Here is a 12,168-nt window from a genome sequence, read left to right on the forward strand (position 1 = left end):
TTCTCTTAGCTCCCTGACCACTCTCTCTCAGCATCTTTGGCTGGCTCCTCTCCATCACAATCATGGAGCTGGCCCTCTTCCTTCTATGATACCAATTTTCTCCCTAGTTGATCCCATCTAGTCCTGTGGCTTCAAACACAATGGTCCAACACACCAATGGTTCTCACATTTTTATTTATAGCCTGAACTGCTCCCTGACCTTATTCCCATTCCCATGCTTCTGCTCATCCTTTAACTCTACAAATCTACCCAGCCCTCCACCAGAGCCATCAGCTCTTGGTATTTTCCTAATTTCTACCAACCTCAAGCAAATAAAAAAAAAAAGAAAGTAAATGGCGAAGAGGTAGGAAGGTCTAAACTTAATTGTAAAGAACAGATTACAACCTTCATGGCAAAACTAAGGAAAATTTCTAATTACATTTCTGGAAATTTAAAGTTAGTTTAATTTTACTCTTAAAATTCTCAGTGATTAAAACTACTTTGCTCTAAAATCTGATTCAATTCGTGCATTTGAAGTGTTTTAATAAAAAAGACTTACCCTAAACAGTAACCCTGCCAAGCTCTGGGCAAACAAGTCCTTTATTTGTTTTTCCTTTGGCTTCTGCATGACAGCTTCTGTTATCCTGAGCAGTATTTGCAACATCTGTTCCCTGGGCCACCCAAAATAAAAGTTCATATTAATCACACCTCCAAAGCATTTTAATTTATAGGTACGAGAAATTCTCTTAAGAATTCAGCAATAGTGATAAATATGTACTACTCAAAAGTATTAAAAATAGGAATGAATACCATTTTCTGTAAAAATAAGCTACCTTAGGTTTCAGCAGTCTAACAATATGCTTCCTATGCCCACATCAATAGGCAGGATAAAACAGGCATCATCCTGGCCTGACTTTCTCCCCTTACAAGAAGGGAGACAAGATTGTTTCTCCGACTGAGGCGGGTACTCAGTGAGCGAGCATCTGTGCCTATTTGAACGTATGCATCACCCTTTAATTTTCACATCCATTATTTTATTTAACCAATAAGGTCTTCCTGTCTCTCATTGTGATAGGAAATAAAACTGACTTTCTGGTCTTCATTCTTGGGGGTAAGCAAACAGCTGCATAGTATAACAGAACTCCACACTACTCTTAAGGTAGGAAGGTTTGGAAAGGTCATCGATGACCACTTTGAGGAGCTCTGTGCCTGGAAGATCCTGTCTGCAGCTCAGGGCACAAATGAGGCAGTGCAATCGTCACAACTCAGTCACAGTGTACCTTGCAGAAAGGGGGTTCTATGTAAAAGGTCTCTGAAGAGTATAAAGCAATAAAGAGACAGACTAACACTGCTAATTATAACAGCGATAAAGGGGAAAGGGCATATTTCCTTCTTACAGCTGTTACATTCTTCCCATCAGATTACCTGCTCACCTTTTATCCCAAATTCCATGGAATCTGAGAATACATTACCTTTTGTGTGTAAGGGCTGTCTATTTGTTCTCTGAGGGAAACCACCTCAGTTCCTTTTAACTTCTCCTTTGAGATCCTACACACTACCCATTTGTTTATCTTGCTCTTTAGTGATAAAATCAAGAGCTGAGCAACGCCATGTAGTATAGGTCAGACAATGCAATCTCTAAACCATAGTGCCTTTATACTGTTCTCATATTTCTGCATATTGGGACAGTATTTTCTCTTAACATGACACTGAATCTCATTAACCTTCTCAGGCTACAGCCCCAGTGTAAACAGCCGCCATCATCTATGGCCACAGTCTTTGTGCTGCACCCACTGCACTGTCTCTTCTCACATGGCCGTCAGAGGGATCTTTTGGAAGCATAAATCAGACCTGTGTCACACTGTTGCTCACACACAGAGAGGAAGCCAGTGGCCTTCCTGTGGTCTGCAAGGCCCCAAGCAACCTGGCTGTGGCTGGCCCCTGCCTCACCCTCTCCCACTCTCCCTTTCCCTCTGTCCACTCCACCACATTGGCTGTCATCTCATCCTGCCTGGAACATACTGTGCTTGGCACTTATGGTTCCTTCTGCCAGGAATGCTCTTCCCTCGGACCTCCCCGTGGTTCCTCTCTTCCTGTCTTCAGGGCTCTGCTCGGGAAGGCCCTCCCTGACACCTGATGAAAAATCTCCCCTGCCCTGCACAGCTTCCTTGTTCTTTTTAGCACTTTTTACCACTGAAATGGCTTCTGTGTCCATATCTCTCAGTCTACGAGGGTGGAAACCTCCCTAGGGCAGGGACATTATCTGTCTAGTTTACCCAATACCCGCCAAGCAGAAGCTAGCTGTTCTTTATTGGATAAAGGAAGAGATGGGAGGGGAAAGAGGACGGGAAGGAAAGGAATTTAGGAATTGTCTGGTTCTAAAATACATAAGAAAATATACTAAGGAAAAAGGCACATCCCTTTCTCTACTATATTTTTGGTATTTTTATCTATTTCTATAGTTTGTTTTATACTTTTACCTGGATTTTTCTGAATTATTAGGGAACAGAGAAGAATTGCTTAATTTGATTTCCTAAAATTTTCATTTAAAAGAAGATTATCAAAAATAAAAAATACTACTGTTACAGTAATATACTGAATTCATAGAATTTTCAAAGAAAAATAGATTAAAAATACCATTGCTATAACTGCGGTATCAAGGAATGGATATTGGAGTTAAAAGCATACCAGTATTTCTCATCACTTTCAATATTACTGACACAGTATTTAACTTTTTTTAAATCATATTATCCATCACTCTAATATTTACAGTTTTAACAACTGCTTCTTGGCAGCGTTAAGTTTAAAAGTCTTGGAAAATGACAGTGCAATTTACATCTTAAAATAATCATTTTGATACTTGCAGTTTCTGTATTAGTGAACTTTCTGTGGGACAGAATTCCTCCAGGCTTACCCTTCCCTCCTCTGAGAAAGAAAGCTGGACTCAATGGCCCCAGGGCCCCTGCCAGCTCAGTCCTGCCTCGTTTCGGTGGCTTCACAACCTGCAGACAACTCCTTCCAAAGGACCCTTTGTGCTGACTTGAGGATGTCCGGAAAAGGCATCCAGCACACAGGCCTGGTAACACAGACCCCCAAGATTTCCAGGAAGGAAGTGTGCCACCGGTGCGGTCTGCAGTGGCCTCGGTGGACTGAGACCACAGCCAGGTGAGCAGTAAGGGCAGGCTGTCTGCTTCAGGATGGTGGCTGGGTGAGAGGAACATGAAAAGGATGGACTGAACTGAGAGGCTGTCTTTCCGATGCATTACAGAAGAGAAGGATTAGGAAGTGGCACTGAGGTGCTCTGGTCTGTGGCTGAGAACCTTTAAGAATACCTCAGAAGCTGAAGTGCTATGAAGATATCCATTGTGAGAGAAGAGCACATTGGATATATTTATATGGCTTCCTATTCATTGTTGGAAAAGACCTAATGCACTGTTAACCTTTACGGGTAGTATAAACAAAAAATACCAAACAAAAACAAAGTGTGAAAATGAAAACAATTAGCATAAGCATATTGGCTGCACTATTTTTTCAGTCACTCTGACAATTTATCACCCTATATAATAATCCTATATAATAAAAAGCTAATATGCAAATTGTCTCCTTGGGAGTTCGATCAACTGGGAGTTCGACCGCTCGCTATGACGTGCACTGACCACCAGGGTGCAGCAAGGAATGAAGGAAGGCCCCAGCCTGCAGCCAAGGGGAAGGAAGGCCCCAATTGGCCCTGATCGCCAGCCAGGCCTAGGGAACCTACCCGTGTGCATGGATTTCGTGCACTGAGCCTCTAGTTTAAAATAACTGTTTTTCCAAATGAATTTAAAACTTCAAGTTTGAAGCAATAAAAGTCACTTAACAGTATTTTGGAGCAATTAACAAATTGTCCTGGGCTTATGAGGAATGATACTATAATACCCCAGTTATACTGCTTTTTCACAAAACTGTTTGATTCAATTTAAAATGGAAAAGTCTGTCATTAAAGCAATTTGACCACTTACTCTTAATTCAAGAACATTTTTAAAACCAATAATTAAAATAAATGAATTATCAAAGTACTGAATACTTACCTTCTTCAAAATTCATAGAAACTGTTACAAAAGACTGATTGTCATCTCATTGTTAACTTTGTAAAACCATATAATAAATGAAGGCTGTAACACTTTAATTATTATGTTGTAAAATGGAATTATCTGTTTCATAATACTAATTAATTTGAAATAAACTTACCATGTCTTCTTATTCATTGTAAGCTCCATTATCATGCGCCTAAAAATAATCAAAACAGCTTTACAAGCATCAACTTGTTCTTTCAAGAGTATGGGGACTTCAGCACATGGTTCCAGCAAAAAGACATTCGCAGCATTTGTCAAAAACACCTTAAAATAGACAAAATTTACTTTAGAAAATATTAAACATATAAATATGAACAAATTTTGCTTAAAGATAATAATACCAATTTTACTTTACCAATGAATCACTTTTGACTTACTTCAATTAAGGCAAAAATACAGTGCCAACATATACTCAGGACTTTTTTTCATTCATCTCCTAAAATCACTCAAATACTGAGAAACCTGAAAGACCATTCCTAGAAAAAAATTACTATTACATATTACTGTTGTGACTTTAGAAATTTTATAAATCAGGAAAACTTTTTTTTATATCTCCTCCCTCCGAAAAAACGATAGGATAGCATCACTGCCTCTAGGTGAGAAATGTTGGGGTGGGCGAGGGGAGAAGAGACACTGTGGTCAGAAAGTGGCTGGAAAGAACAATCTGGTTATTGTTGAATCTCCCAGCACGTGAACAACTTGCTGACAGAAAGCGCGGCCAGCACCACACAAGGGTTGGCCTCTAGTAGCAGTGGCATGCCAGGAAACAGCCAAAGCCACATGATTGACATTGCACACCTTCCAGGAGCATATATTTTTACGATAAGAACTATATTGTGCAGTAGAATATAAAACCTAAGTGAATTCTATATAATAAAAGCCTAATATGCTAAGTGTCCAGTCCTCTGTTCAACCAATCAAAGCATAATATGCTAATGATATGCTAAGGCCGCTATGATGTGCACTGACCACCAGGGGACAGTCGATGGGTCAACCATTCGCTATGACATGCACTGACCACCAGGGGGTAGACGCTCCGACAGGGAGGTTAGCTTGCTGCTGGGGTCCGGCCAATTGGGACTGAGCGAGACGGGCTATACACACCCTGGAGTCTTCCTGCGGTCCCTCCCTGGCCCTAACTGTGCACCGGTGGGGACCCTCAGCCTGGCCTGCACTCTCTCACAATCCGAGACCCCTTGGGGGATGTCGGAGAGCTGGTTTCGGCCCGATCCTGCAGGCCAGGCCGAGGGATCCCAATGGTGCACAAATTCGTGCACTAGGCCTCTAGTTCTTAAGATAAAAACAAATTTCAAAAAAAATTTAGATATTCAGCCAACCACTCTATGCTCTACCTCAGAACTTTAGGATACAAGTTTACAGTCCTCTACTATTCGAGGTATTTCAGCAGAAATTAGGAGAAGCACTAACCAAGGTTATCATGTGGAAAGTTTATGCTTAGGGGCACTACAATAAAATAACAATGAGCTACTATTCAGACAAATGACACTAATGAACCCTCAATTTAGGAAATTCTGAGTTGTCAATCCAATAATGAGGATGGATCTGCTCCATATATCTAGAGCTATATTCCATATTAGGTTTCAACAGTACAAAATCAAAAACTCTGGGAATAAATGGAACTTCTCTGGCTCACCCATGGATGAAGTCCATTAACACTACATCTTAAAACAGATGCAAAAACTGATCTGAGAAATGAACATACTTCAAACATACTTTAGTTCAAGTGTATGAACTAAAATGTTGACAGTCTCGAAAATTATCTTTTGCAATAAATATTTAAAAGATGTGATGACACCATTTTCTAGGAAGAATTACTAAATAAGCACTGTAACAGTTGATAATAGATAACAGTAATGAGAAAGAATTTACTAGCCTTCAAGTAAGAAAAAAGAAACCAAAGAACTTTTGACTCACAAACTAAAGCAATTTTAGTGAATGTTTTGAAAAGAAGTATGCTCTAGGTCAGTGGTCGGCAAACTCATTAGTCAACAGAGCCAAATATCAACAGTACAACAATTGAACTTTCTTTTGAGAGCCAAATTTTTTAAACTTAAGCTTCTTCTAACGCCACTTCTTCAAAATAGACTCGCCCAGGCCGGGTATTTTGTGGAAGAGCCACACTCAAGGGGCCAAAGAGCCGCACGTAGCTCGCGAGCCGCCGTTTGCCAACCACTGCCCTAGGTGATATGTTTTAATCCATATCATTTTCATTCAATGTACTGGCTTCTTGATTTGAATTTGAAACTTTTGCATATTGCCAAGTAAAAATGCAAAGGTCTTCATATATGGGGTGGGGTGGGACAAAAGCAAGTTTATAGTTGTGAGTACACAAAATGCAAAGTATATTCCTGTATTATTTATTAATTATTGGTACTATTTTCCATACAAGCAACTGCAAACCTGCTTTTGCCCTACCCAGTATTATACGTCTTTCATTTCACTTTAAAAAAAAACACATCAAAATGCCAACTACAGGAATATTTCTTATGACCATGTTAGTTTCTGGTAAGGTAAAAATAAAAATTAATTATGCCTATATTGTGACTATCAAAAGCAACTACAGAAGAGTACTATCTTATCAAACCTCCATTTGGCCACTTTTTTTTCCCAATGGACCAAGCAGAGGGCCAGAGTAATGGATACAATGAGAATAAAAACAGCCATTTAAATCCAAACTAAACTTTTTAAGAATATTTAGTGCTATAAGGAAGTAGAAAATTATTTTCTTGGTTCAGCCAAGTAGATGTAACTTAGCCTTTCAGAAAGCAAATAACACTCTTCTGAATCCAAAGAGGTAACTGGCACCTGCAACCCGGATGACACTGGGATGGCTGACGATGGCAATCTGGTACCCACCAGGAGGAAGGGGACACCAAGGGACTCAGAGCAGGGACTCCTGCATGCACTTCTTTGGTGAGGACATGGGTTATATTTATGAGCTGTACCAAAGTTCTTTGGAGCTACTAAAGTGAAATCATCTTGATTTTTTAAAATTTCATTTCAAATGATTTGCTGATTTTCAATGAAAAATGAGAAAATTCGTTAGTGATAAGGTATTAAACTGCTAATTAACTTGTAAACAAAAAGGATTCCATGATAAGAAATCCTATCAAGAGACAGATGACAATACAGCGCCACTGAAAACTGGTTAACCGGAATGCCCTGCCCATGGCATCCCCAAACGCCACACCTGTGCTCAGTGTGGGAGGCCTAACTGGATGCAGCTGTAAACGTGCATAGGGGATAGAGGGTGAAGTGCCAGGGGGCAGAGGAAGGGGAGGCACTCTGTGTTTTCACTTATACTCGTAACAAACTCAAGCTGGATAGGACCAAGAGGTAATTTCTCAATCCCTATTTCTGAGATAAAACCTTGAGGTCTGGGGAAATTAAGTAATGAGCCAAAGTTGTTCTTTTCAACGTTCCAAATGGCATCAGTTCTATTTCATAAATCCATTCAGAGAAGTATTAAAATTATTGCATTATTCATCATTCTTCATAAACACAGACAATTTTTAAGAGGAGTATTACTGATGATTATATAATCAACCACACTTATCTTGCAAATTAGAGTCCAGGTAACTAATTACCCATATGTGTCCCGAAGGCACTTTTAAGATTTAAATCTCAGTCATTTCACATGTACTGTACAGTAATCCCTCTTTAAAATGTAAAATTCATTCATACGTCTCCTTTGAATAGAAAAAGATATTTATAAATTGAAAGTGACAGATCAGGAAGAAAACTTAGAATGAGAATTTAAGAGCTGTTAACTGGCAGAGGCTAAAAATACCAAACTTTATAGGATGCTATCTCAATACACAAATGTTCACATTGACTTCAACTGGGAGCCTTTCTGCCACTGGCCAGCCGGCAGCGTACCTGCAACACAGCCTGGGCCCCAGCTTTCACGCTCTTGTTCTCCTCTTCTGCTATACACCCTCTGCTCACCGCACTCGTGAAGGAATATGTTCGTCCCCAACTGGAAGATCGCTTATGACGGGAACTTTCAGGCGCAGTCTTTAAAAAATAATTAGTTAACAGAAGGGGAAGAAGTACATATTTGAATATTTAATTCCTACATTAAGCAGAATTCACGGGAAATAGATTCTAGGAGGCAAGGTTTGTGTGTGTGTGTGTTGCCATTTTGTTCACCACTCTGTCTCCAGCACCTAAAATAGTGCCTGTCAGTTATTATGTGTTGAAAAAGGAAACAAACATCCAATGACTGGATGAGCACTTATCTTTTAAAATATGTGATTAATTCCATTTGCTCATCTATTAATTCTGACCTGAATAGTAAAAAAAATCAAAATTATCCTATGTAATCCTATATAATAAAAGGCTAATATGCAAATTGTCCCCTCGGGAGTTCGACCAACCAGGAGTTTGACCAATCACTATGATGTGCGCTAACCACCAGGGGGCAGCTCAGAGCGAAGGAAGGCCCCGGCCAATAGCCAGCAGCTGGGGTAGGAAGGCCCCGATCGACCCTGATCGCCGGCAAGGCCTAGGAACCCTACCCATGCATGCATTTCTTGCACTGGGCCTCTAGTGTAATTAATACAGATATTTAAAAGTGATAAGCCTTTGGTTACAAATATTTTTAAATGTTTGCTGTCAATTGCTATGACAAACATCTACTTTTAGAAATAATTTCTCAGACTAGGTTTCAAATTAGCATGCCAGAAATATAAATAAGACTTAAGTTTCTTTTGTGGTTCAGGAAAAAGTCCCACTCTGTGGTTTTACATTAATCCAGCCTGTAGCTTTATCAAACACAGACTAAGAGGTCCATTTCTGAGAGCACCCACTTTCTGAGAATGCTATTTATTTAAACATGTCAACGATAAGGCAGTGACATTTTAGGCTCATACAGAGATGTGTAAAATACGATAGTTGATTCAACAACTCTTGTGCAATGGTGGATAATGAAGCTGCAATGCACAAGTGGACCTAGTCTGAGGGTTAGGAGATATCTGATTATCTTGAATAGATCACAAAGGCAGCCTCACTGAAGCAGGTCCTCAGAGAACTCAGCAACTTTTAGAGTACTGGAAATGATAAAAAAAAAAAAAGAGACCCGCCTGCCTGGGATCTCTGACTGAACCAGGTGTACTTTACTAAATTATATATACTCCTAACTGAAACAAGTGATAAAATATTACCTCTTTGCTGTCAGTCTCAGAAAATCCTAATTTTTCAGCATCTTCTTGGGTAACTTCCTTTTGATCTGGTTCCTCCATGAACAGAGGTTTGTCCTGGAGGATCCACTTTCTGTACACTTGGACTACTTTCCTTGTTACAGCTATGTCACAGGAAGGCAACAAAAATGCCTAAAATGAAAAGAGAAAACTTCCCTTAACACTACACAAGTTCAGATTACTATAGAGTCACATCGAAATTCCCAATCACCATCACCAATTTCAGACTTTCCTTTAAAATATACAGCTGGTAATATGCTACACAGGGTCACATGTTTTTGTACACACCAAATTTATCTAAAGAAAAATAGGCATTTTCATAATTGTGCCAGAAAATATAATGCAATTTAAAAATAACTTCTATATTCTGAATAATTTTTCCACAAAAATAACCAAAATACAGACCTATACAGATAGTCCAATTGCCTATCAAACAACAGCCAAAAACAAAAAACAAACAGCCAGTTGGTGGCCAACTGTCACATCTCTTCTCAACTCCATGTTCAGCGACATCCATGTTGGTAGCTTGAATTAGCCATGGTGAAAGTATTTACACCACAAAAATCTGCAAATGCTACCATTTGCTTTTCTTTTCTTTTCTTTTTTTTTTTTTTGTCTTTGCCTTACCTTTTCCTTGTCTTTCTTTCCTTTCTCCTTCCCTCCCTCCCTTCCTTTTTTCAGAGCCACTTGTTCAATAGGTACCACACACCACTGAGTAGAAATAGCAATGTTAATGAAAGCACTGGCCAGTTTAGCATTATGCATATTTATGTGAACTTTTAAATGTTAAAAAACCCCCTTATGTATCATAAGAACTTTGATATAATGTAATATATTTCAAAAATATAAAGGGAAAATACATTTGCCTTTTTAGTAATCAGCTTTAAGAGATAGTTCTGTATGAGGGGTGAACACAAAGCAGCACTCAACACTTTGATGAATGCTTTAATTCCATATATGAGAATTAAGATGGGACTCAGAACAACTGAGAGATTTTCCCAAGGTTATAAAGTTAACTAGAGGCCCGGTGCATGAAATTCGTGCACTGGGGGGGGTGGTGTCCCTCAGCCCAGCCTGCACCCTCTCCAATCTGGGACCCCTCCAGGGATGTCCAACCGCCCGTTTAGGCCCGATCCCACTGGAATTGGGCCTAAACGGGCGGTCAGACATCCCTCTCACAATCCAGGACTGCTGGCTCCCAACTGCTCGCCTGCATACCTTCCTGATTGCCCCTAACCACTTCTGCCTGCCAGCCTGATCACCCCCTAACCACTCCCCTGCCAGCCTGATTGCCCCTAACTGCCCTCCCCTGCCGGCCTGGTCACCACTAACTGCCCTCCCCTGCTGGCCTGGTCACCCCTAACTGCCCTCCCTTGCAGGTCTGGACCCTCCCAAATGCCCTCCCCTGCTGGCCTGATCGCCCACAACTGCCCTCCCTTGTAGGCCTGGTCCCTCCCAACTGCCCTCTCCTGCTGGCCATCTTGTGGTGGCCATCTTGTGTCCACATGGGGGCAGGATCTTTGACCACATGGGGCAGCCATCTTGTGTGTTGGAGTGATGGTCAATCTGCATATTACTCTTTTATTAGATAGGATAGAGGCCTGGTGCATGGGTGGGGGCCAGCTGGTTTGCCCTGAAGGGTGTCCCGGATCAGGGTGGGGGTTCCCTTGGGGTGTGGAGCGGCCTGGGCGAGGGGCCTGTGGTGGTTTGCAGGCTGGCCACGCCCCCTGGTGACCCAAGCGGAGGCCCTGGTGTCTGGGGTTTATTTATCTTCTACAATTGAAACTTTGTAGCCTGTAGTGGAGCCAAGCCTTCTGCTCGCTCCATGGCGGCAGCCATTTCTGTTGGGATTTATGCATCTTCTATAATTGAAACTTTGTAGCCTTAAGCGGAGGCCTGGGCCGGCCAGGGTGTGCAGAAAGCTTGGCTTCCTCCATCACCTGGGTCAACCCTAGCCTCCTGCTCTTTCCAGCTCCGTGGCTGCCGCCATTTCTGTTTGGGTTTATGTATCTTCTATCATTGAAACTTTGTAGCCTTGAGTGGAGGCCTAGGCCGGCAAGGGCAGGTGGAAAGCTTGGCTTCCTCCATTGCCGGGGAAACCCAAGCCTCCCTCCTGCTCTCTGTGGCCGTAGCCATCTTGGTTGGGTTTATTTGCATATTCGCTCCTGATTGGCTGGTGGGTGTAGCGGAGTGATGGTTAATTTGCATATTACTCTTTTATTAGATAGGATTAGCAATAAATCCACATCCTGATCTCAAGTTTCAGAGTTTTGTTTTAATACCATCCTAAAGCTCCATGCTTCAGGATCCATTAGAGGCAGAGTTCAATGCGACAATGATTTATGCAATTTACAGTAATCTCCATACATGGTGGTCATGTCCAATCAAATGCCAGAACAGGGGAGACTGTGTTATAACAAGATTGCAATATCAATGTACCAAATATTTTACTTGTTTCAAGAAAGATCAACAAAGATAAAGAAGAGTATGACAAAAATATACTGACGTCCTATTCTAATTTTGTTCCAAAATTTTATTACAAATATTTCCACACAAACAAAAAGTTGGAAGACTTTTACAATGACTACTCACATACCCATTCCCTAAATTCTACCATTAGCATTTGCTCTAATTGTTATGTCACACATCTGTCAACCACCTTTCTCTATCTATCCTTCCAATCCATTTTATTTTTGATGCATTTCAAAGAAAGCTGCAGACATCAGTACATTTCACCCCTAAACATTTCAGCATGTATCTATCACTGATGAGAGCTCAAAATGACTTACCATACTTTAGGTGAAATTTATAAACAATGACATGCACAAATGTTAAATGAATCATTTGATGAGTTT

The 12,168-nt window shown here is 40.7% G+C and overlaps 1 protein-coding gene across 3 annotated transcripts in view; it reads right to left on the reverse strand.

The window, feature by feature from the left end:
* Window positions 1-12,168, reverse strand: part of RALGAPA2 (Ral GTPase activating protein catalytic subunit alpha 2) — a gene marked incomplete at its 3' end in the record, with an annotated part of 304,312 nt that overhangs the window by 213,607 nt on the left and 78,537 nt on the right. For all 3 annotated transcript variants that reach the window (XM_080683050.1, XM_080683051.1, XM_080683049.1), the window contains exons 11-14: window positions 9,278-9,445; window positions 7,992-8,129; window positions 4,207-4,355; window positions 539-650 (exon numbers count right to left, since the gene is read on the reverse strand). In XM_080683050.1, coding sequence (XP_080539176.1) covers window positions 539-650; window positions 4,207-4,355; window positions 7,992-8,129; window positions 9,278-9,445 — 567 coding nt within the window. The remainder of the gene's footprint in view (window positions 1-538; window positions 651-4,206; window positions 4,356-7,991; window positions 8,130-9,277; window positions 9,446-12,168) is intronic.

Source organism: Plecotus auritus, assembly GCF_963455305.1.
Source record: "Plecotus auritus genome assembly, chromosome: 8".
In the NCBI taxonomy this organism is placed as follows: Eukaryota; Metazoa; Chordata; class Mammalia; order Chiroptera; family Vespertilionidae; genus Plecotus; species Plecotus auritus.